Here is a 27,274-nt window from a genome sequence, read left to right as displayed (position 1 = left end):
CCAACATTCAAATTCAGGAAATACAGAGAATGCCACAAAGATACTCCTCGAGAAGAGCAACCCTGGGACACATAATTGTCAGATTCACCAAAGTTGAAATGAAGGAAAAAATGTTAAGGGCAGCCAGAGAGAAAGGTCGGGTTACCCACAAAGGGAAGCCCATCAGACTAACAGCTGATCTCTTGGCAGAAACTCTGCAAGCCAGAAGAGATGGGGGCCAATATTCAACATTCTTAAAGAAAAGAATTTTCAACAATCAGAATCTCATATCCAGCCAAGCTAAGTTTACTAAGTGAAGGAGAAATAAAATCCTTTACAGAAAAGCAAATGCTTAGAGATTTTGTCACTACCAGGCCTCCCTTACAAGAGCTCCTGAATGAAGCACTAAACATGGAAAGGAACAACCGGTACCAGCCACTACAAAAACATGCCAATTGTAAAGACCATCAATGCTAGGAAGAAACTGCATCAACTAATAAGCAAAATGACCAGCTAACATCATAATGATAGGATCAAATTCACAAATAACAATATTAACCTTAAATGTAAATGGGCTAAATGCTCCAATTAAAAGACACAGACTGGCAAATTGGATAAAGAGTCAAGACCCATTGGTGTGCTGTATTCAGGAGACCCAACTCACGTGCAGAGACACACATAGGCTCAAAATAAAGGGATGGAGGAAGATCTACCAAGCAAATGGAAAACAGAAAAAAGCAGGGGTTGCGATCCTAGTCTCTGATAAAATAGACTTTAAACCAACAAAGATCAAAAGAGATGAAGAAGGCCATTACATAATGGGAAAGGGATCAATTCATCAGGAAGAGCTAACTATCCTAAACATATATGCACCCAATACAGGAGCACCCAGATTCATAAAGCAAGTCCTTAGAGACCTACAAAGAGACTTAGACTCCCACACAATAATAATGGCAGACTATAACACCACACTGTCAACATTAGACAGATCAACAAGACAGAAAGTTAACAAGGATATCCAGGAATTGAACTCAGCTCTGCACCAAGCAGACCTAATAGACATCTAGAGAACTCTCCACCTCAACAGAATATACATTCTTCTCAGCATCACATCGCACTTATTCCAAAATTGACCACATAGTTGGAAGTAAAGCACTCCTTAGCAAATGTAAGAGAACAGAAATAATAACAAACTGTCTCTCATATCACAGTGCAATCAAACTAGAACTCAGGATTAAGAAACTCACTCAAAACCGCTCAACTACATGGAAACTGAACAACATTTTCCTGAATGACTACTGGTTAAATAACGAAATGAAGGCAGAAATAAAGATGTTCTTTGAAACCAATGAGAATAAAGACACAACATACCAGAAACTCTGGGACACATTTAAAGCAGTGTGTAGAGGGAAATTTATAGCACTAAATGCCCACAAGAGAAAGCAGGAAAGATCTAAAATTGATACCCTAGTATCACAATTAAAAGAACTAGAGAAGCAAGAGGAAACACATTCAAAAGCTAGCAGAAGGCAAGAAATAACTAAGATCAGAGCAGAACTGAAGGAGATAGAGACACAAAAAACCCTTCAAAAAATCAGTTAATCCAGGAGCTTGTTTTTTGAAAAGATCAACAATATTGATAGACCACTAGCAAGCCTAACAAGAAAAGAGAGAAGAATCAAATAGATGTGATAAAAAATGATAAATGGGATATCACCACCGATCCCACAGAAATACAAACTACCATCAGAGAATACTATAAACACCTCTATGCAAATAAACTAGAAAATCTAGAAGAAATGGATAAATTCCTGGACACATACACCCTCCCAACACTAACCCAGGAGAAGTTGAATCTCTAAATAGACCAATAACAGGCTCTGAAATAGAGGCAATAAGTAATAGCCTACCAACCAAAAAAAGTCCAGGACCAGATGCATTCACACCCGAATTCTACTAGAGGTACAAAGAGGAGCTGGTACCATTCCTTCTGAAACTATTCCAATCAATAGAAAAAGAGGGAATCCTCCCTAACTCATTTTATGAGGCCAGCATCATGCTGATACCAAAGCCTGGCAGAGACACAACAAAAAAAGAGAATTTTAGACCAATATGCCTGATGAACATTGATGCAAAAATCCTCAGTAAAATACTGGCAAACCGAATCCAGCAGCACATCAAAAAGCTTATCCACCATGATCATGTTGACTTCATCCCTGAGATGCAAGGCTTGTTCAACATATGCAAATCAATGAACATAATCCATCATATAAACAGAACCAACAACAAAAACCACATGATTATCTCAATAGATGCAGAAAAGGCCTTTGACAAAATTCAACAGCCCTTCATGCTAAAAACTCTCCATAAACTAGGTATTGATGAGACATATCTCAAAATAATAAGAGCTATTTATGACAAACACACAACCAATATCATACTGAATGGGCAAAAACTGGAAGCATTCCCTTTGAAAACTGGCACAAGACAGGGATGCCCTCTCTCACCACTTCTGTTCAACATAGTGTTGGAAGTTCTGGCCAGGGCAATCAGGCAGGAGAGAAAGAAATAAAGGGTATTCAATTAGGAAAAGAGGAAGTCAAATTGTCCCTGTTTGCAGATGACATAATTGTATATTTAGAAAACCCCATCGTCTCAGCCCAAAATCTCCTTAACCTGATAAGCAACTTCAGCAAAGCCTCAGGATACAAAATCAATGACAAAAATCACAAGCGTTCCTATACACCAACAACAGACAACCAGAGAGCCAAATCATGACTGAACTCCCATTAACAATTGCTTCAAAGAGAATAAAATAACTAGGAATCCAACTTACTGGGATGTGAAGGACCTCTTCAAGGAGAACTACAAACCACTGCTCAATGAAACAAAAGAGGACACAAACAAATGGAAGAACATTCCATGCTCATGGATAGGAAGAATCAATATCGTGAAAATGGCCATACTGCCCAAGGTAATTTATAGATTCAGTGCCATCCCCATCAAGCTACCAATGACTTTCTTCACAGAATTGGAAAAACTACTTTAAAGTTCATATGGAACCAAAAAAGAGCCTGTATTGCCAAGACAATCCTAAGCCAAAAGAACAAAGCTGGAGGCATCATGCTACCTGACTTCAAACTATACTACAAGGCTACAGTAACCAAAGCAGCATGGTACTGGTACCAAAACAGAGATATAGACCAATGGAACAGAACAGAGCCCTCAGAAATAATACCACACATCTACAACCATCTGATCTTTGACAAACCTGACAGAAACAAGAAATGGGGAAAGGATTCCCTATTTAATAAATGGTGCGGGAAAACTGGCTAGCCATAAGTAGAAAGCTGAAACGGGATTCCTTCCTTACACCTTATACAAAAATTAATTCAAGATGGATTAAAGACTTAAATGTTATACCTAAAACCATTAAAACCCTAGCAGAAAACCTAGGCAATACCAATCAGGGCATAGGCATGGGCAGGGACTTCATGACTAAAACACCAAAAGCAATGGCAAAAAAGCCAAAATTGACAAATGGGATCTAATTAAATTAAAGAGCTTCTGCACAGCAAAAGAAACTACCATCAGAGTGAACAGGCAACCTACAGAATGGGAGAAAATTTTTTCAATCTACCCATCTGACAAAGGGCTAATATCCAGAATGTACAAAGAACTTAAACAAATTTACAAGAAAAAATCAAACAACCCCATCAAAAAGTGGGCAAAGGATATGAACAGATGCTTCTCAAAAGAAGACATTTATGCAGCCAACAGACACATGAAAAAATGTTCATCATCCCTGGCCATAAGAGAAATGCAAATCAAAACCACAGTGAGATACTGTCTCACACTAGTTAGAATGGCAATCATTAAAAAGTCAGGAAACAACAGGTGCTGGAGAGGATGTGGAGAAATAGGAACACTTTTACACTGTTGGTGGGTCTGTAAATTAGTTCAAGCATTGTGGAAGACAGTGTGGTGATTCCCCAAGGATGTAGAACTAGAAATACCATTTGACCCAGCAATCCCATTACTGGGTATATACCCTAAGAATTATAAATCATGCTGCTATAAAGACACATGCACACATATGTTTATTGTGACACTGTTCACAATAGCAAAGACTTGGAACCAACCCAAATGTCCATCAATGATAGAGTGGATTAAGAAAATGTGGCACATATACACCGTGGAATACTATGCAGTCATAAAAAAGGATGAGTTCATGTCCTTTGTAGGGACATGGATGAAGCTGGAAACCATCATTCTGAGCAAACTATTGCAAGGACAGAAAACCAAACACTGCATGTTTTCATTCATAGGTGGGAATTGAACAATGAGATCACTTGGACACAGGATGGGGAACGTCACACACTGGGGCCTGTCATGGGGTCGGGGGAGGTGGTGGGGATAGCATTAGGAGATATATCTAATGTAAATGATGAGTTAATGGGTACAGCACACCAGCATGGCACATGTATACATATGTAACAAACCTGCACATTGTGCACATGTACCCTAGAACTTAAAGTATAATAATAAAAAAGTCAATTATGTGTCAATTAAAAATAAAATAAAACTTAAAAATTATATTAGGCCTACTTGTGGCAGACAGTCACACGCTTGTAAAAGGGACTAGAGCAAAAGTTTAATGAAAGCTTATGGACCATTTTCATATTAACTTTTCTATAATACAGACCCCTCAAATGTCACAAAATTTCCATACCACTAAGGCAAGCCAGGAAGAATAGTTCTCCATATTCTTTCCTGATTAGGAAGGCCAGATATCTTGATGTCTAGCACCCATTTTTATTGCTTTGACTGCCCAAGGGCTAGCATAAATAGTGCATCGTCATTACTACTGAAAACATCTAGAGGCCAGGCACGGTGGCTCGTGCCTGTAATCCCAGCACTTTGGGAGGCTGAGGTGGGTGGATCTCCTGAGGTCAGGAGTTCGAGACCAGCCTGGCCAACATGGTGAAACCCTGTCTCTACTAAAATACAAAAATTAGCCATGAGTGGTATTAGGTGCCTGTAATCCCAGCTACTCGAAGGCCTGAGGAAGGAGAATCACTTGGACCTGGATGTGGAGGTTGCAGTGAGCTGAGATAGTGTCATTGCACTTCAGCCTGGGTGACAAGAGCAAAACTCTGTCTCAAAGACAAACAAACAAACAAACAAAAACATCTACAGTCAAACTCATATTCTTAGAATAGCCATTATAATCCTTTGAGAGTATCTGATTCAAACAAGTGATAAAGACTTTTAAAATGGAATTTCATGACTAAAATCTAACCAGATGACACATTAAAAGGTCTATAATTCCTTGAATGGTTAAGTTTTGTCATGCTTGTTTTAAAATCACAGATTTATGGTCCTAACCATTGGTAGCCCTAAATCCTCAACTTGGCTTAGTTCTAGGCTTCTCGCTTTGTTTTCAAAACTTGAAGATTGCAATACATCCAGCTTCATATGCACTGGATTGCATACCTGTTTACAGATCTGGGAAAAGTCCTTTTTAGAGATAAGTCCCTTTGTTTCCCTGTAGTTCTATTGAATTCCACTCCTTCTCTCCCACCCTCTCTCCCTTAGATCTTCAATGTAGATGACAGGATTTTGACTCTTCTTGGTTTGGTCCTAAGAGAAGCTGCTGAATGAGAGAGAATGAAAATTTTCAATACATTCTTTTTTTAAAATAAATTCTTTTGATACTTTTTTCATTGTGCAGGATTCAAAAGCATGCTGTATAAACACAGAAGCAATGAAGAAAGAACTAGGAAGCAGGCTGCAAATATTCCAAGTAACTTTCTCCACCGGGATGTTGAACTAAGCATTTTATGAAACACAAAATAAACAAGAAAATGGACATGCTGGTGTACCAAGTAACAAAATAAATAAGGATATTTTATTAAATTAATGCAGGTACAAAAAGTGACAGTCAAATGCAGAATTAAATATTATCTCTGCCTATGCCATTTACGATGAAACATGAGACAAAAGGGATAAAGTGCCTTACAAATCCAACACCACAAGGAGGAGTTAGGAATAGACTGAGTAGACTATATGCCTTGCTCAGCCACAGTTCTTGCCTGTAATTCACACAAAGAACACTGTCACACAAATTACTGTACAAATGCACACGTACAAACAGATAACACAAGGAGCTCTGTTGGAGACGCTGTTTCTTCAACCTTGACGGGTGGCAAAGTGAAGGTATTCCTTGTCACTGACACCAGAATGTGGCCAAGAGGGAAAGGAAATTCTGGGATCTCTCAGGGCATCTGAATCTCAAAACCTCCAGGAAGCCTCTTAGGAGGCCTGTGTAGTGATGACAGCTGGTGGCATTCGAGGGTTCAAGCACAACGAATGAGGCTTTTCTGGCACAGGGTAACTAGCAGTCAAGGTACACTACTGGAATTTCCAGAAAGAAAATGTGATTTTGCAAGTACAGCATCAAAGTGAAGTTTATACTTGACAGAAAGCAGAAAACAACAGTTCCAGATATGATTCTGTCATACAGAGTTAATAATAAGATTGCTTTTTAGGACTAGATTGACTCAGTGCACCCTGGAGAGCCCATGGGTCTCCTTTTGAGCAAACATAAACAAATCCAAACTCAGTCCTAGAGCAAATACTTAACAAATGCTGGTTGTCTAAATGTATATGTAGCACATATTTAACATGTACTAAATCATATGAAAGATTATGAAAAGCTATGGGAAAGATAACTTAGAAACAAAGAAGGCATGTGTCCTGACCCTTGGGAGCTTCAAATTCATTCCATCTGCTACATAAGAAACACTACAATAAATAAACATAGCCAAGTGCACAGCAGACATATAATGTGTTACTATTTAGGGAAAAAATTTAAAAATATATGCTTTTAACATACATTTCCAAATGTAGACTATCTTTAGAAGAACATATGAATAAAAGGCAGTAGTAGTTGCTTCTGGAAAGGAAACTTGAATGGCTTGGAGGATGAAGTGGAGATTTTCAAACCATCTCCCATGGGATCTTTTGAATTTTGAATCATGGAAAGGTATGAATTTAAAATTTAATAGCATTTAAATAGAAAAGACAGAACTGTTAAACAATATCAGACACTATATAAACAAGCATTAGATTGTATGGCAAAGGCAAATCAGGGATAAATATAATGCTAGAAAAGGAATTCCAGTGTTATTTTTCAGGATTATTTTAAGTACTGACCTCTCTTTGTAAACGAAAATTACTTTGATTATTAAGATGTTAAAGTACATTCAACTGTCCCAGACCACATTGGCCTATTTCCTCCTCTTGGCAACACTGCTTGGCTTTTCTCCTCACATCATCCTTATGCTATGACACTGGACTAGATTGTAATAATGTACTTTCTTATTAATCTCCTCATTATACTCCGAGCTCCTTGAGGACAGGTACTTTCTCTTGCTCACATCTGTAGATTCAATGCCTGGCACAGTGATTGATATTGCAAGGGCAGTTAATAAATGGGTTTTGAATAAATGAATTGCTTAAAGTAAAATATAGCTGTAAATTGTATTATAAAAGGACAGTGGGTGGCAGTCTGAGGTCTGCTATTTACTGGTTTGGGTAAGTTACTTAATCTGTTTGCTTCCTCAGCTGTACAATGGGTAAAATAATAGTGGTTATCACAACAGGGTGGTTACAGTGATGAAAGGAAATTATGTGTGTACAGTATCACATAATTATAAAGCTGATATTTACATGGAACAGATACTGCACAGACACTTGAGGTCTGAGATAAGATTAAGTCAATCAGAGTATTAATGGGTTAAATAAAGGTGACATCCTATACAAATCAACGATTTGATCTTTATGCTTCCAATGTGTACTTGTAGTTATAGAGGAGACCAAGCACCTTACAAATACTCCATGTTTTACTAGATGTGAGCAAGTCATTAAGCACCAAGTTTAGTTTGGCGACAAAATTGTAACATCTACTACAATATATCTTCAAAAGAAATCATTCACAACCACACTCCCATGACAAAAAGACCTCACAGACTCAAAATAAATAGGAAAATCTCATACATAAATACTGTTCCAACACTGGGACTCTCAGTCACGCAGAAAACAAATTGAGGCATTGAGTGGAGGCAAAGGGCACTTCTGCAGGAACTGACCCTCAAATTAGGGATTCTCAACCCGTTTTCCTAAGATGAGCAATGGATGATTTGCTTGGAGGCTGCTTGTTCAGAAGTATCCTTTCTCCCTGTCACATGCGCCGATGAGCCCCTCAGGCATTTGAAAGTATCAAGGTCTCCCTCCAGGCTCCCTGTTCGACTCCATTTTTCTTCATTCTCCTCCTCTGCTTTCGCCAGGTTCCATTTTCAGTGCTTGGGCCTTTTAAGTCCTATACTGCATGCATCCCACGGGCCCATTCATTCCTCTGGTCATGCTCAGCCCTGACGAACCCCCAGACCACAGGCTGAGAATCCCTGCTTGAAGATCAGAAGTTCCAATGCTGGATTACGTCTCCTCCAATTGTGTATCTGGAGAGTGATAATAGTATATTAATTTCATGGGGAGCGGTCTGGGGAAAAAGTAACAAGAAATCTAATAAAAAACATAACTCATAGTTGCTGAGATGATAAATGATAAATTTGAAATGAGAGAAAGAAGCAGGTTATATTTGTACCCAATTATCCTTACATGATATCCTGAAAAACCCCTCAGTCCTGAGCAAATTGGGATGATTTTTCCCCCAGCATGACCCAAATAACATTTGCTATTTAACTTTACAACACAGATGATGCTACGGGCCACAGAATGAAACTTGCCTGAGCTTGTCAAGTTAATTAGACTGCTTTAAACTTGGGCTCATTGTTAAGTTTGGTTTCTAACTACATTAAAAAAAATTAGAAACCTTAATATAACTTTCTTCTTAGTTCAATAAACTGGATGAGACTTTTCTTCCCTGCTTATAAATGTAAACATTTGTAGCAAAATGGATTGAAGCAGATGGGTTAAGAGTAAGCAGATGGGGTAAGATGTGGTTAGGCTAATGGCCCCCAAGCTTGATTTTTGTGATCAGTTGTGTGTTCTTGGGCACTTTACATTATCTTCTTGACCCTCTGTTTTCTCTACTGTAAAATGAGGATAATTCTAGTATTTTTCTCTCTCTCTTTTTGGTAATGGCAAGGGGTGGGGGATTAAATGAGATACCGTGCATGGCACAGTTACCATAGTATTACAATACTGACACACAATATTTTAGAATCAATTAATTATCCATCCACCTAAGTCAACCTTGTCCCCTGCTGCAGGGAGCTGCTAGGGTGCAGGGCAACAGATTAGCAAAGAGAAGTTGACTCCTTCCCCTTCCCTGCTCCTCTCCTCTCTCCACAGAGCTGCTCCCTACTCTCTACTCTTGAGGGCCATCCCTAAACCTCCTGAGATGGTGGAGAAGTTCTTGTATTAGTTGTGAGGCAAAGGGGAACAAGCATTCTTTAAAAGAAGAGGAGATTATGACTAATGGATTTCTCTTTGTTATTGCTTTAGCTTTTTGTTTCCTTTGACTTCTACTTCCCAATTCCTTCTGATATTCTTACCACTTTGCTTCTTTGAATTTGTAACTCGGATGCCACATTTTTTCATATCCATCATTCTCCCTTGAGAAAAAGAAATCATTTTTATTTCCATATAGCACAGCTCTACATCCCATACAGTGACCCAAGTTTAAATTTCAAGTTCTATGAAACATTTGTAATCCCTAGGAAATCTGGTGGACATCCTTATTCTACAGTTCCCAACTTCTGAGGTTAATTAATTCAATAGGGTAAGGCACATGCTTTTGATCCCAGATTTTCTTGAGGACTATACACTTTTATTTTTCATCTTTTCCCAGAGACGAACCAAATTCTGAGGTATTTCAATATCTGTTGATTTCTATTCATTTCTACTGCCAACTAATCTCTTTTTCCAGAGAAATATTCAAAATGCAAGCTGGCAACAATTATTTCTTTGTGCAAATCAACTGCATCTCAGGATCTTACTGTCATTGAAACTTGATCCTTATATTCTGGCTATCTCAATCCTGTTAAGAACATAATTTTTGGTAACAGCTTATCTCTACTCTCTCAGTTAACACCACTTTCCCCCATGTAAGGGGTTGTGGGGAATTTTTCAACAACTATTGGAATTCCCTTCCACATTCTACTTCCCTATTTAACATCAGACAACTCTATACAATCACTGGATCTCTTGGTATACTTCTCTAAGTATCGGAGGAATTATTTACTCTGAATCATCATAAATGTGAGGAAATTATTTGAATATACTCATTTTCCTGGATTTTAATTGTTCCCACAGGTAAATGGAGTAATGAACACATGCAAATTATGTAACATCCTCTACCAATAATTTTACAAAATACTCTATGGTGAAAATACTACAGTTCTACAGAGGAACTATTTTTATTACTTAGAGTACCCAGAAACCAGCTGGGTGCAACTAATGCAAAACTAAAATGCAACTGAAAATGACAGGCATTTTAGCTCCTTCTTTACAGTAAGTCTGTGGTTATTTTCATGATGGAAAAAACTGTATGACACTGCATCTTCTACCTCCATCCATACCCATTCTCCTGTGCCTCACCCCTTACACCTCATCTTCACCCAGTGATCCCATGCAGCTTCAATATAATTACTGTTGAACAGTGGAATGCCTTTGCACCACCCTGCATAGGTTAAGTCAGGTTTCCTTGCAGCCATGATCCAATTCTCACCCCCTCCTCATCCCCAGTGGAGACCACTGCAATTAAGGAAAGACTACCTTTTCTTAAATAGAAGATGAATGTCAGTGCTACACCAAGGAGTAAAAAGATGGCTCCCAGAATTACCAAGTGAGTCCTTTCATTTGGAGGAAGTGCCAGCGGTAATTCTGAAAAACAAAACAAAACAAAAACAAACTGACTAAAGATAAAATTTTGGTGGGAAGGGATCATCAGGAGAATAGTCATCCTTGAAGTTTAGTTTAGCTTTAGGATAATTTTCTTAAATGCCAAAGTTTGAGTGGCTGGAATGGCGAGATATGTCTGTTAAAATGGGAACAGCATGGAGAAGTGTAAGAAGCCTAGACTTTGAAACGGTGGCGCTGGGGTTAAATTCTGCTGCCCCTTAACCAGTTTTGAGGTCTTGGGCAAGATACTTAACCAGTGTACAAAATACAAATGCTAATACATTTCTTGTGAGGCTAATATTTTATAATGTGCTTAGCATAGTACCACATGGAGTGGCTACTCAGTATTAAATGGTGGCCTTGATTATTTCACTTCCTCTTATTTATTTATTTATTTATTTATTTATTTATTTATTTATTTATTTATGTTTGAGGCAGAGTCTTTCTCTGTTGCCCAGGATGGAGGGCAGTGGTGCAATCTTGGCTTACTGCAACCTCCGCCTCCCAGGTTCAAGCAATTCTCATGCCTCAGCCTCCCGAGTAGCTGGGATTACGGGTGCACGCCACCACATCTGGCTAATTTTTATATTTTTAGTAGAGGCAGAGATTCACCATGTTGGCCAGGCTGGTTACAAACTCCTGACCTCAAGTGATCTGCCCACTTTGGCCTCCCAAAGTGCTGAGATTACAGGCATGAGCCTCCACTCCTGGCCCCTCTTGCATTTTTTAATATAGAAGTAGTAGCCCACAGTACATGGCAGAGATGGCCCACAGTAGAACATGGAAAACCAACCAGCACTGCTAAGGAGCTCCCACCTCCTCCTATCTGTCATCATGATTGGAGGCCAATGCTTGTTGTCTTATCTTTCTCTGCAGTTTGAACATCTCTGGACAACAAGTCATTAGTATCTCTTACTAGGCTCCTTGTCTGGGGTACCATGCAGGAGGAAAAGGGGTCCCATGGCACACAGATGTTCAGAGATTGCTAACTCCCACCTCTCACCCTTAGTTAGCTTCTGCCTGGCTCAGCTCTCCACTGAGACCCATGATCCATCTTTAACTACCTAGGTGAAGCTTTAAAGACACAACAACAGCCAGCTTTTTCCATAACTTACAGTTTACAATGCCTGTTCATATATGTTTTATTTCAGTTTCAGAACAACTTTATGAGTTAGGCATGCCAGTTATTTAAAAAAATCCCCAATTTACAGATGAGGAAACAGATTCAGCACAGTTATGTGAGTTACTGTAGGCCACCCAACAAGTAAGTTGTCATAAAACAGCTTTTAAATGGCAGGAACCCACTAGTCTAGCTTTTACTGAAAGCCAGTTGAATACCTGAGGACTCATATCCAAGTAAGAGCATCCCCATCATTTTCTAAACTTTTTTTTCCCTCTTTCTGTTCACAAGACCATCCTGGATTATCTTTTCCTATTGATTGACTTTTCTGTCTAATTTTTCAGCTGTTTTTGCTGAAGTACATGGCATTTTCCTGTCAACATCTATTGGGGGCGGGGGAAGTGAGAAGCTCTTCTCAGAATATCTTTGTGTTTATATTAAATATCATGCTCACTCACCTCACTTTCTTTCACATTCTGAGCCTCCCATCAGACTGTGTCTCCCACCCTACCTACTTCTATAGAGTAGTGAGATTAAAAAAAAAATAGTTGAATTTGTGCAGGCAATGGTCTCAAATCATTTTCATACACTGTTGCTAATTTGACCCCCACAATAACCTTGCTCAGTAGGTTATAATCCTACAGAGAAAGTGAAGCACACAGAAGTCTAGCAATTTCCCCAGGGATACACAGCCTCATGTCCTGTGCACTAAACAGACTGCTAGCGTTGAAATATTGTAGACTACCTTGTGAGAGGCACAGGGGAGAAAGGGTCCCTCCTGTTTGGCATAAGATAGAAAAATACGTTCCATTTATTTCCTGCCACAGAAACCCTGGAAAGAAGGAGGCGACTCTGATGTGCCAGGATTTGGATTCCTGAAACATGGTCTGAATTGAGTATTCCTCTCAGGTATTCCCCCAGGTTTCCCATATGGTATGAAAGCATTTCTCACATGGCATTGGATTGCCTGTTTTTTGTTTGTTCGTTTGTTTTTTATCTGTTTCCTGAAGAGTGTGAACGTGAGTGTTATTATTCTATGTGTATCAAATGAGTACTACAATGCATGGAACAAAAGGCATATTCAATAAATATCTGGTGAATGTTTATTAATTAACAATATGATTTGGATGAATGGAGGTGAGGAATTAGGATACATTTTGTAAATATAATGTTATTCATTAATTCATTTATTCAACAAACACTGAATGACTATGATAGGCAGACATCATGCTAGGTGCTAGGGGACAGTGTTAGATGTATTTTAATGGACACATTCAGAATATTACCTGGGATGACCAATTCAGCTGTATGGTTTTCCTCAGGATCTAATCTCCTAAAAATGCAGTAGAAAATCTCATTAGCTGTTGTGTTGATTCTCAGTGTGCTGGTCACATTGAAAAGCTTCTCCTCTCTCTTGGAATTGGTGGTGGTGGTCTTACCACTCAGGACTTGATGGTCACTGCTTGTCCAAATGACTTCGGCCTTGGGGTAGCCCTCAGCCTGACATGTTAGTTCATGTTCAGAGGTGACTGGATCCACAACCAAAATTCTTTGGTTGATTTTGTTGTATGGAGCTAGGACATAAGCAAAAAGAAATCAGGGCTTTTGCTGAGCACAGAACTAGATATATAGCTTGATGCTGTCTACATTAGAAAGAGTATCAATGCAGGCTGGTTCTCAGAGGGATATGCTTAGTGTTCAGATGCCTCAGCAGTAGGGAACACCTGCTAGCTCTGCCTCAGTTCAGTTCAAAGTTGGGACAAGTTTGGGTTAATAGGAATGACTATCTTGCTATAAAAATCATGTTGGTACATTTATTGGGCTCAAACAAAATGTAAAGATTAATTTACACTAAAACCCCAGACTTCACCACTATGTAATATATCCGTGTGACAAAACTGCTCTTGTACCTCTTAAATTTCTGTAAAAAAAAATTTAAAGAGAATTATCTTTAAACTAGCAGTCTTTCTATTCAAATATAAAATACCTCTCTCCATGTATTCAGGTTTTCATATGTTTCCCAGTAAAGTGCTATACTTTTTACATAGTGCCCCATTTCTTCTTAAATTTATTCTTGAATATTTTATTTTTGTTGTTATAAATCTGTCTTTATAAACATGAATCTCTCCAGCTGGTATGCTTTGTTTTCTTAGACTTTATTTAGTAAACAGAAAACCTGATCTTGATGTGTCATTCACTTTTCTGATTTGAAGTCAATGATCAGAAATCAGATATAAAAATACATACTGTTTCATCTGTAAACAGTGATACATGTTCCTGGTGATACTTTTTAATGTTTAAATTTGTTCTTTATTTTGGAAGTTTTAAATTTACAAAAAAATTGCAAAGATAGTATGGAGTTACGTATACCCCTTACCCAGTTTCCTCTATTGTTAGTATCTTACTTTACCATGGTACATTGGTCATAACTAAGGACATTAGTACATTATTAATAACTAAACTGCATAATTTATTCCATTCCTCCAGTTTTCCCCTAATATCCTTTTTCTGTTCTGGGATCCTATCTAGGATACCACATTATGATACTTAAATTTAAGCTTTTAAATGCTGGCTATTTTAATAAATCACTTAAATAATTATGCTCAAGGAAGAAAGTTTGATTCAATTTTAGATCATTGGTTTGGGACCCTTTTAGGATTAAGATACCCAGTTTGCTGACAATTCTAGTAGATTGTTCAGTGCATCTATATAGCATAAGAGCTTCATTCATGTTTATCTATTACAAGTACATTAACATGTTCTTATTTTGTTGGTATAATCTTTTTTTTACTCCTAATACTACAGCGTAACCACTAATGATCTAGAGCCTTAACTCTCCATTTCTTTACCAAGGACAACAATAGATCTGTGATGTAATTTCTTCAGAGTTAACACAAAACAGCTAGGATCAAACAAAACTGAAATAAATAATGAGTGATGTTTTGATACTCCTACATCAATGAAACCACTACCAGTGGAAACACTGGAAATCAATGAAATTATGATTTCAAAACACAAAAATAATAGTTCTTATGAGTGGGTTGCTTTGGGGTAATTATGGATTTTCAGATTCTCTTATCTAATTTTGACTAAACTAACCATCTTACAAAATTAAACAACTAATTAAAAAGTTTTCCACAAAGAAACTGAGGATTGAAGATAATACTAATAATTCAAGCACAACCCAGAGGAAACAGCAGAAGTGACACTTCTTATTGGCCACTGTATGAGGTTGTAAACAATAAGTACTTAATTAGAACTCACAGTGTTATATAAAAAAACACAAACCTCAAGATTATTGACACCATCCACCTTTGTTAATGATAAATTTCACCCTAAGGTATATTATGCCTTGACATATTAGCTAACAATAGTGAAGCATCACAATTAGTAAAAATTGAAAATATTGTTTATTAAATTTTTATTTCATCCTCTTAAAATGTCTGTTTTTGTACAAATGTCTATTAGGTTGAACCAGATGAAACCGGTAATATTCAACCTTTTTTGCTCCTCAAAAATGGCAATTTCTTACGGTACAACCTATATATTAATAGATAGTAATTTTTTTATAATTACACACAAATGTGCGTGCATAGACACACAAGTTTAAAATGTTTTACCGATGAGGTGAGTAATCAAAATTTTTTGCAGACCCCTGGTTTACTAGATCTAGAACATTATACTAACATTGAACAATCAAAATCAAGAAAAGGTCATGATAGTTTTGAAGCCACTATATAACTTGATACATACACCAGAGATACAAATACAGGCAATAAGTGGTTATTAAGGGCCCAGACTTCAGAGCCAATCTGCTTGGATTTAGAACTAGCTTTATCATTTACGAGGCTGGGTGAATTTGGGCAAATTACTTAATTTCTTTGGACCTCGGTTTCCTCCTCCTTAAAATGGGAATAATACCACTTATCATGAAATCAAAGATTCCATCATTGAAAGACACACTCAGATTTCAGAGACAGTGAAGTGTGAAAAATACTCATCTTACATGATGAAGCATCTACCCCACAGAGTCATTTCCAGGAGGAAATGAACTAATTTAGGCAGAATGTTCAGTACAGGACCTAACACACAGAATAAGCAAGTGCTAATTGTAGTAGTACTCCATAGTAGTAGTAGCAGAGCTGCTCCTCCTCCTCCTTTTACTACTGCTGCTTCAGTGTACCCTTTAGAAGGTGCTAACAGTTCCTGATGAACAGTTTCAGAAATAAATTTTCATATATCCAAGTCTGTTCATGTTTCCAAAATTTAGGCTAATCCTATTTGAGGAAATCATTCATTCATTGACTCAACAAATATTTTTTTTGTCCTTTTGTCATACTACCACTCTGCTGTATGTCAAGCCCTGGGGATACAACAATATTAAAAAACAGACCCAAATCTCTGTGCTTGTGGAGTTTATATTCTAGGAGGAGAGAGACAATAAACAAAATAGAAAAGTACGATATGATATGCTACACAATATACTAGATAGAGATAAATGCTACAGAGAATACTTAAACAGGGCTGGGAATTTTGGGGAAAGATGGGGTTGGTGGGGAATGACAGCAGTTGATGTGGTCCGTACGATCCAAATAGCTTTATTGGGATAACTATGCAACACTTTGATCTTTCAGCTGCCTCATTTCATTGAAGGTCCTGAAAGTCTGAATGAACATTTCGTTTTCCCTGCTATTAGGTTCAGTGATTAAAGAAAAACACTTTTAATTGAAAGTTAGAGGCCTGAGAGTATGGTATTTAAACTCACAAACATGAAGGGTGCAATAACACCCAAAGTGATCATGATAATTGAGTGAATCCAAAACTAAATTCTTTCAAATTTCAGTTTTGAAATGTTTCACCTTTAAAATCCCATGGTGAGTAAACTCCTGTGGCAAAGCTATGTTGCCACATATTTGCTGTGATGGGAAGTGAAGTTCAACAGCATTACTGTGAAATCATTTGCATATGGAGGTGACTCAGGAGTTCTACTTCCCTGAGTTGGAAAGCTCCTGCAAGCCAGCTACCTCATTTCCACTGGAGACACTGCCTCAGTGCAAGTGAAGCTTGGTGGTTGCCTTCCTTGTTCTAAGTGCAGAAGGTTCAGACTTTTGGTATAGCTCAACTCAACCCCAAAACCACTGTCTGCAAATGACAAGACGGATTGGGACTGGAATGCAAATTAACTAATTTAAAATACAACATGGAATTGTCAAACAAATCAGGTCCTCAAACCTGGTTGGTCATTTGATTTGCTCCCTGAAGAACTCCCCCTTGGAAAAACCATCAATGCCGGAAGATTTCCTATTGTGTTGATCCATGGCAAAGGAGACTGCAGATACACAAGGGATATTATGGAGCCCAGATGACCTGAATAAAACCCTTTGCTTCCCTATACACTCCCTACAGGTTGATGAGAGATCTTCTTTGGAAGCAGAAACTTATACTTTATGCGGCCTTCTTCCTGACTGCCAGGATTATACTCTTCTTTTCCATCCCAGATCTAGCAATGCTGTTGATGAGGCTAAGTCATGATGATTTCTTTAATATCTTGGAACACAGTAGGTGCCTGATATTTGCTGATGGACTGGAGAAAAACTGAAAGTATAAACCACGACATCTCAAGAAATGCCGTGAATGGAGAAGCACATGGTAAAATATAATGAAAATTAAATCTGCTTTACAAGTGATATCTTCTTGACAATAGTAGCATTATTTGAGCCAGAATCAGGGACCAGAAATACAACACAAAACTGATACATTTCTCTTAATCCCCACATGATTTTGTTTTTGAGTTTATAATTATCAGTGATCATTGACTAATCATTGATCAATGATCAGTGACAAGTGTAGACTTTTTCTACTTGTATTGTTAGCCCTCAGATTGATGGTAGTTAGTCCAGGAATGGAAATACCAAGGGGAGATGATTTAATTCTAGTCAAATATTAAAAGGTCATCATGGAAATGAAATAATTCCAAAACTACAACTAGAGGGGCAGATTTCAGCTTACTATTAGGGAGTAATTTCAACAGGATATGGAAGGGGAGTCCAAATGGTAGGGATGCCATTGTGGGATATGACAGGGACACCACTGCAGGAAATATATGAACAGAAGATCCTCTGGGCGATTTTTGTTCTTTGTGGGAGTTTGGATTAGTTGCTCCTGCCTGGGATCCTTTCAGCTCTCAATTCTATGAAACTCAACAATGAAAGCAGAGGTGTTTTCCTTTACTTAGCTAGTGCCAACACAAAACTTCGAACTCAAGTGACCTGATGACATAACTGTGGGTCAATTCCCAGGAATTGACACTCCTAGTTCCTCTTCAATTCCCCAAGACAACATCAGTATAGATTTTCAAGATGAGTATATGCCCAGTGAGTATAGTTTATACTGTACTGGAAAAATAAGTTCTTTTACACTTAATATGATTATTTTTTGTCTTCTTAGGGAGACTTCAAGTCTTTTTTAATGTGAACCTTACAGTGGGGTTTGTTCTGAATATATTTATTAGCATTTGATATAGAGAGGCTCAAAAAAGGAAAACTGACAGACCTAATAAAATAAAAAAATAGTAGTTGAATAAAAAAGTTTTTGGAGGGACACACAAATAGTGGTTACTCTCTTGGAGTGTCTCTTGGTTATCTCATGGGAGATAGTGGTGAAGGGAGGAGGGACACTTGCAATTAATTTGATCTCTTCCATAGTATCTGAATTATTTGCAAGTATATATATTACATTTATAATAAAAAAGTAAAGACTAGGAATTATTTTTGGAAAACTGTACATACTGTAGAACATGGCTCTGTGTTGTCTCTGGATTTCCAGTGACTATCATATAGGTGCTCAAGAAATGCTAATTGGAGACTTATGTGAATGAATTCATGAACTGAATGAATGACAGACTATGCTATTCTGTTTGAAAATAAGTATGGACTTACAAGAATGAAAAGTCTTCAACACTTAGAATATGTTTTCAATAAAGATCAGGCCTCTTATCTATAATAATTCTTACCATTGACTTTCACAGTAATCCGCTTGTAGTCGGCACCACCATAGCTGATCATGCAGCGGTAAACCCCTGCATCCTGCAATTTCACATCTGTGATCTGAAGTGCAGCATTTCCCTGGGAGAGCTGGTCCTTCAACAGCTGGGCCCTCTGTCTGTAGTTACTATGCTGAACCTTCAGGTCTTCCTCTCCATGCACAAATTGAATAATGTTCTTATCCTCCATTTCCCAATAGACAATTAGTGAAGCCAGGTCTAATTGTTTTTCTACTGGGAATTTGCATTCAATTGTCATATTGCTGCCATACTCTACCACATATAGGTCCTTGGGAACCGTGACAGTAAATGCTAAAAAGAAAGAAGAACAACCTTCAGAAAAGGGAAAATTCCTCAAAACATTTATAAAGTTGGCACAGCATTTAAAAATCACTTTATCTGGTCAGTTATGTTATCATTATATTTAAGAACTTGCTAAATACATATTTTATCCAATGGGCTTGAAATATGTTTTGGGACACTATGTCTCGGCTTGAGATAGTCTCATGCCGAGACATAGTGTCCCAATAACAGAATAATAAAATTAGCTAAACAACTTGTCCCCACAATTTATAAACATATATTACTGTAGAAATATTATATGGAGATGGAGTACTTACAACCAGGAGACTTGGTTTCATGTAGACATCCCCAGAATGTCCTTTGACTGAACACCTATTTGCTTCCTACATAGAGGGAATGGTAGATTCTAACAGTCATCTCTTTTTACTTCCCTAAACTTTTGATCAGTTTTCTGGCAAGAAGTACATTGGTATGGAGTTCAGGAAAGACCGCAGGGTAGTGCCAGTACTGTGTTACCCTGACATTTTCCATGTATCCTACAAGTCTTCCTTAGAGTATCCTCATCAGGAAAGGCATGTCACAGAGCAACCAAGATTGAAAGATCGAAAGATCCTGGCCTTGTTGAAAACAAACAAATAAATATATACATACAGGCCATTTCCCCAGATATTTTCAGTAGTTAACCCTGGGAAATGGGTAATAGACTATTTTGTGCCTTTCAATTTGTCTATATTCTCTATAGTTTTACACAATGACACAGGGAACTTTATCATTGTGTAAAGTAGAAGAAAGACTTTGTCATTGTGTAAAGTAGAAGAAAGAAGAGAGTATTCTCTCTATAAGAAAATTACATGCATTTTAAATTATCATTTTAGTTTTAAACTCATGGTTAAAATATTTAAAATACAGAACCCAATGGAAGGATTTGGTGTCTTACCATTCAGCAAATGCCAGTAGATCGTGAATATAAAGACAGCAAATATCCTCATCTTTCTGGAATGCGCTAATTATGGAAAACACAAAAAGAAGACTGCTTTACTTAATAATTAAACACACAATATGACATTATGGGACTTGGTGGTTCTAATTGAAATAGTCTTCTAATAACCAGTCATGATTGACTTGTAATTGTGGAAACCCAACAGGGAATTGGAAGTTCAATACCTTCATTCCATTGCCCACAGCCACATAAACTTAAGTGAAAAAAGTTACTAAAAGATGAGAAGTTTCAAATTCATTATAGTTACAGGCCCTGAAAAAAATCTGCTCACTCAAAAGAAGCCAAGAAGATAATATTTCACCAAATTCCTCTCAACTATTTCATGTTTTTTCTGCATTGTAACATACCTAGTAGAACCTGCCCTGTACAAAATTTCAAAGCAAGGAGAATCTGACTTTTACATTTCCAACCTGTCAATGCTTTTTCCCCCTATGGCTAAATACTTTCATCTTACCCTTTAGCTATTCAAGACTTCCACTTCACTATCTCAGCCATGCTAGTCCTCCTTCAGGTGCCATCCTTCAAAATCTCCTCTTCTGCCCCTCTCACTTATTCTAAATTATAAATCTATTCTCTCAATGGGGAGTATATTCTCTCAATGGGGAGTATATTCTAACAATGGGGAGTAGGAAGGGGAGAAAGCTGGATTTGACTAATTCATAGTAAGACCATGAATGACTCACAGTCACTCTTCCAGAGTATCTGCCTAGATTCTATTCTTCATTTAGTCATCCTGCTTGAAATGTTACTAATTCTTTCATTTAGCAAACACTGATTGAGCACCTCTTCTGTGCTAGGCACTATTTTAGGCATGGGGAATATGGAAGTCAGCATGAAAGAAAAGTCACTCTCCTTTTGTAGTTTATGTTGAAGTAGTGGAGTAAAAGATTTATAGTCTATTTCAGCATTTATTAATGTTTTCTCTCTCTTCTGTTATACATATATTTACAAACTTTGATAAGAAAGAGGTAAGTTTTCCCTCTTAGTGCCTCTCCAATCTTTGTATACAGACATGAACTCACAAATGATCAACTAATCAATGCCACATACATATAAGACAGGAGACTAATGTTCCTAGTATATAAATAGCTCTTAACAATCAATAAGACAACTACACAAACTACACATAACCCATGAGGAAAATAAGTGAAAGGTCATAACGTATAGTTCAAAGAATAAGAAATACAGGTGACATGTAAACATAGGAAAGATGTTCAGTCTCACAATAAAAATTATAAGATATGAAATACCATTTTCACTTATTAGCTTGAACACAATTGTAAATATTTCTAATATTTAGTGTTTGTGAAGATATGAACAAATAGGCTTTCTCACCCACTAATGGGAGGAATTTTTTGTTTTTTAGGGGGCACTTTGATACTTCCTATTACAATTGTAAATGTGGATGTCATATGACATGTCGCCCTCTCCTAGAAATCTATCCTATTAGAACACACACACCACACACACACACACACACACACACACACACACACACACACATATATGTATATGTAAAGGAAGAGCATTGCTCATAACAGCAAACTGAGAATATCCTAGATTGTCTAAGTGGTTAAATAAATTTTGTTATATTCACAAAATATAATACCATTAAGGACTGAATTCAGCATATGTAAATGTACTGATTTTGTAAACACGTAGGAAGTTGCAGAACACTACATGTAGCAGAAATCCACTTTTACTAAAAAAAAGAAAAAGTGAGTATGTGTGTTTAGACACAGGAAATGTCCAAGATGTTAACAGTGATTATATTGCGGAATTAAATTGGAGGGAGAACAGGTAGGTTTTCACTCTTTATTGTTTTTAAAGGGAAAAAAGGAAGGAAAAGACAGAATAAGAGAGATGAGATTATGGATTTTTTTTTGGTGTTCTGTGTCCAAATTTTCAAGTGAATGAATGTTTTACTTTTAGTATCAGGTAAAAAAATGAAAACAAAATTTCATGAATCATTTCACCTTGCCAAACCATAGAATGTTTAGCAGAGCAAGTGATATAATGGAAAGAACCCCAAAATGGAGTCCAAACATCCAAACTGAGGTAGAATAATAAATTCATTTATTTTTTATGTTTTTTCCTTATTATTAAAGTAATGTGACAAAATTACAGAAAATGAGAAAAGAAGGGGAAAATCACCTACTGTTTCATCACTCTCACCCAGGGAGAATCTGGTGATGCCTGGAAACATTTTTGGTTGTCAAAATTGGGCTGGTTGAGGGAGGGTTGCTACTGCTATCTAGGGGGAGAAACCAAGAGTGCTGCCAAACATCCTGCAGTGCACAGGCCAGCCTCCCACAGCAAAGACATACAGCCTAAAATGTCAGTAGTGCCAAGGCTGGGAAACCTTGTCACACTGTGAGCATTTCAGTATATATCTTTCAGTCTTTTCCCTTTAATCTTTTAAAAAGTAATTTATAACCTTACCATACCTTTAATACCCATTGGTTTCATTTAAGCTTATGATATGAATATTGCCCATCTTACTGCGTGATATTCGTAAGCATCTTATTTAACAGTTCCATAATATTTAATTCCTCTATTGTTAGGTATCGGATTGTTGCCAATTTTTAAAATATCATAAGTATTTGTGTGTTCAGCAAATATTTGTTCAGTGCCTACTGTGTGCCAGGCCCCAGGCTAGGCCCTGAGGATAGATTTCCTCAAATAGTGTTGCTGATCAAAGAAAAAGAACATTTTTCTGGTTCTTGACACATGTTGATACTTGGTACTGTTACATTGTATTTTCATCCAGAACTGGGTATTGTTTACAAAATATTTTTTTTGCTTATGTGAAAGATCTGACCATTTTTTGGTCTGTTTATATCACTGGTTTCTTATCAACCTATATGAGCCCTTCATGTTAAAAGGTAAAAAGGGTAAGTGAAATAACATGAGTCAGCATCCTCTTGCCAGGGTTAGATACAAAATGGGGCTGCAGCATCTATCGGACTATCTTTTCCTTGGGCCAGAGTTAACTGTAGAGTTATAAAATATTAATGTGATATTTTATAATTATTGTATTATAAGCACAAATACACTTACTAGGCAGACGAAAACTTAAAATACCCCTAATTCCAAGCAAAGCATTATAACCATATGTGAATAAAACAAAAGGACGTTAAATCTAGTCATAGATTACAACTAATTTTGCCAATGTTTATGGCCTACTCTGGTGGAGTTCTTGTCCTTTAACGAATTTGGTTGAAATTTTTAGAAGTAATGGAGGTTTCCTGGAAGGTAATGGATTAGATCCAATATTTACCTACTTTCTCATCAAACCCTCTCCTCCACAGCTCCATTTCCTTGGGGTTCAGCTGTCATTAGTGAGGGACGAAAAGGCAGAATACAAAGATCATGTAAATACACACATGTTCTTTAACCTCTAAACCTCACATCAGGGCAGTTGGTCTAAGAGAAGAAGACTGACGTCTTCTTCAGGTAAGAATTATGACCATATGTGAATTCCCATATCCGAACGGAGACATTCAAAGAGCAATGAAATGTAAACTGGGGAAGAAGTGATGGCTCATTCAGGTTGGGGAAGTGGGTTTGTCCCTGGGGGAAGCCCAGTGTAACACGATGGAACTGATATTACTTCTCTATCTTCCAAGGGTAGGATGGGTAGGAGGAAGAGATAGAGAAAAAGTCAAGTGGCCAGGCGCGGTGGCTCATGCCTGTAATCCCAGCACTTTGGGAGGCCGAGGCAGGTGGATCACCAGAGTCAGGAGTTTGAGATCAGCCTGGCCAATATGGTGAAACCCCATCTCTACTAAAAATACAAAAATTAGCCGGGCGTGGTGGTGGGTGCCTGTAGTCCCAGCTACTCAGGAGGCTGAGGCAGGAGAATCACTTGAACCCAGGAGGCAGAGGTTGCCGTGAGCTGAGATTGCACCACTGCAATCCCACTGCAATCCAGCTTGGGCAACAAAGTGAGACTTGTCTCAAAAAAAACAAAAACAAAAACAAACAAACAAACAAAAAAGGTTAAGCTTCCTTTCTCAAAAGTAGGAGCAAGAGGCCTGCATGGTGGCTCCGGCCAGTAATTCCAGGACTTCTGGAGCCTGAGGCGGGAGGATCACCTGAGGCTGGGAGTTCGAGACCAGCCTGGGTAACATAACAAAAGCCCTATCTCCATAAAAGAAAAAAAAAAAATTCTAAAGTTAAACCCCAAGCCCAACCTCCTTCTCAGTCACACTGAGACACTCTTGTGCATTTTCCACGTGGGGTTTCAATTCCCCACAGTATTTCTGTGACTTCCTTGAAGACCACACTCTAACTGCTGTCATGTGGCCTCTGCCTACCTGCTTCTACTGAGAAAGGCTAAGTTTTTCTTCAGAGTATCATAATTCTCCTTAAATACTGTTGACGACCATCAGTGTCAACTGATACATCCTTTCTGGAAAGCATTTTCAGTTTTCTTCAAAAGGCCTTTAAAATATTCAGTCTCTTTGACTAAGTAGTTAACACTTCTAAGTTTATTGATGGAAACAATCAGCAATATTCCAGAGATATATATGCAGTGATGTTCAGTGAATGGCTAAGACAGAACCACTGTAAATATCCTTTATACCCAACAGTGAGGAATTAATTTCATTTAGTTATCCAGCCTAATCGAATGCAGCAATAAAAACATTTTTTAGAAGGTTATTTAATTAATAGAAAAGCATCTACAGTAAATTTCTTTTCAAGTAATAAAAAAAGAGGTAGAACAATGGTACTTTTACTCCTTGTGTTATAAGACAAACCCAGACTGAACTTTGACATAGGCCAAGGTCAACGTGTCTAAGAAATGTTTTATTATACTATTTTTATTCTTAGGCTCCTCCATTCCTCTTTTAGGACTCCTTTGGGTTCTCAGAATGGATAGAGCAAATAAATTCCGTTCATGGGTCCTGGACCTGCTTAGCGCAGGAAGAGACTTACTTACATGCTGCAGCTGGGATGACTTACACAAGTCATATTACTAGCAAGCAGCTGACGGTGGACTAGGACCCGTGACCAGACCTCCAGCCTAGCATCAGAGCTATATTCTGAACACACAGTCGCATAAGAATGACTACCTATCCTATACTACCCACCTTATTTATTTTTAGAGGTATAAATTATTTTTAGAGCAAAACTGAATTGTGCCTGGAGGAAGGCCAGATGCATTGCCTTTTCTTATTAATCCCAACAGGTAATTGGCTCTACTGCCCCCTAGACCATCGCGTTCCCTTTCCCTCCTCCTCTCTCCATCCCAAAGAAAGGGTGTAGAGATCCTCCGTCCTAAAGTGCCCAGCGAGTTAGCCAGAGATGCTGGGCCGTGGGCACCTGCGGAGGAACAACGCTCCCTACCTGCAGGCAGAGAGAAGCGCGGCTGGTGCGGAGCCTCGGGAAGCTGCGCAGGACTGGTGCGGAGCCTCGGGAAGCAGCGCAGGACTGGTGCGGAGCCTCGGGAAGCAGCCCAGGACTGGTGCGGAGCCTCGGGAAGCAGCGCAGGACTGGGGCTTCAGGACTGGGGCTTCAGGACTGGGGCTTCAGGACTGGGGCTTCAGGACTGGGGCTGTGCGAGGTGTGCCAGCTGCTCAACTTGGCGCCCGGCCCGGAGGCGGGGTCCCGCCCACCTCTGCGCAAGGCAGTTTGCCGGGCATTGGACTTTCCTGACCTTCGGCGGAATCGGGGAAGCTTTCAGTTTGGGTAGCTAGTGGCGGTAGTGTCCTAGGAATAAAGCTATGTATAGAAATGAAACAGAAAGTGAAACCTGTCAGTCCAGTTTTCTTGTAAATGAGGTTTTCACCGGAAAGAGTTCCGAAGATTAAAACAAATCCACATTTGGTATGTTATTAATATAAACAGAAATTTACAACAAGCCAACATCTGAATGCACCTTGATTTTACCTTCAGAGGGGTAACAGCTTAAGGTTACCCCTTAACCTTTATCAGAAAGGTTTCCCCCTTTCTGATAAAAGCGTCTTCAAGGTGGCTGAACATCTTGACCTAACTTGATATAACTCTACAACATATAGAAAGTCAACAGCAGACCCATATGGCTTTGGTTTTTATTCTAGAAAGTAGGTGTATGTGTGTATGGGTGTATAATAGGAAATATATTTTTAAATCGTGGATTCTGTAACTTCCTCAAAGTTCCTCGACATAATGAAACTTCATTTGCTTTGTCATTAAAAGAACTTCCCATCCCGAGCTACATCTTTTAAGAATGCTCAGGGTCCCTGCTATTCTGCCACCCTAGGGATTCAGGCTGGGGAAGCCTATTCTAGGTGAGGGTTAAGAAAGCCCTTTTAAAAGTTTTGCGTTAGTGAATGGGCCCAAGATGACAGACAATGGTGTCATAATTTATTTAAGTATTATCCACTGCTGAACTTCGAGGTGCTCCCTTTTCTCGAACTCCTGACCTCAAGTGATCCACCAAAGTGCTGGTATTACAGGCTTGAGCCACCGTGCCTGTGTGCTCCCTCTTCTTTTCTTTTTTTTCTCTTTTTCTAAATTAAGAAATTGAACTCTTCATTGTTTGCCTTTCCTTCTTACTCATTTCAACTGCAGTTCAAAATACTGCATAATGAATGAATATTGAGATGGCCCTTGCATTGGTTATGACATTTGCTTCCCAAATAAGATTTTTCACATTCTGATCATATCACAGATTTTTATTTTTATCTTGGAAATTATTGAGGCTGACAGTGCCTTGATTTGGCAGGAGTGTGGAGTTCTCTTTGGCTTCAATAAAATTGCAATAGGGTTTGGACCCAGCTCAGATGTTCCTTCTTTCAAATCTCTATTGAGGTCACATAGTAGAATAGAGCAATTTTGGTGACTGTGAGTTTGGGTGACTTCCCAAAGTTCCCCAAAAGTCCTAGAGGACTGTGTCCTCTAGGAAAATATAGAC

The 27,274-nt window shown here is 38.2% G+C and overlaps 1 protein-coding gene across 1 annotated transcript; it reads right to left on the bottom strand.

Moving 5' to 3' along the window:
- Window positions 1–5,861: 5,861 nt before the first annotated feature.
- CD274 (CD274 molecule) lies at window positions 5,862–25,850 on the bottom strand. Its single transcript, XM_010365083.2, has 7 exons — window positions 25,726–25,850; window positions 20,311–20,376; window positions 19,041–19,382; window positions 13,315–13,602; window positions 10,783–10,890; window positions 9,561–9,620; window positions 5,862–8,501 (listed from the first exon to the last, which is right to left on the bottom strand). The coding sequence occupies exons 2-7, from the start codon at window positions 20,360–20,362 to the stop codon at window positions 8,479–8,481; spliced, it is 873 nt and encodes a 290-aa protein (XP_010363385.1). The 5' UTR covers window positions 20,363–20,376; window positions 25,726–25,850; the 3' UTR covers window positions 5,862–8,478.
- Window positions 25,851–27,274: the final 1,424 nt, after the last annotated feature.

The sequence above is a fragment of the Rhinopithecus roxellana genome, chromosome 16, assembly GCF_007565055.1.
Source record: "Rhinopithecus roxellana isolate Shanxi Qingling chromosome 16, ASM756505v1, whole genome shotgun sequence".
Taxonomy (NCBI): Eukaryota; Metazoa; Chordata; class Mammalia; order Primates; family Cercopithecidae; genus Rhinopithecus; species Rhinopithecus roxellana.
The sequence above is the reverse complement of the archived record's forward strand: the minus strand, read 5'-3'. Positions and strand labels throughout refer to the sequence as shown.

Coding starts and splice junctions, on each gene's coding strand:
- CD274 (XM_010365083.2), bottom strand. CDS start 20,362: ATGAGGATATTTGCTGTCTTTATATTCACGATCTACTGGCATTTGCTG. Junction 10,891..13,314: donor AGCTGAATTGGTCATCCCAG/GTAATATTCTGA, acceptor TTTGTTTTTCAG/AATTACCGCTGGCACTTCCT. Junction 9,621..10,782: donor CATCTTCTATTTAAGAAAAG/GTAGTCTTTCCT, acceptor CTTTTTCTCAAG/GGAGAATGATGGATATGAAA.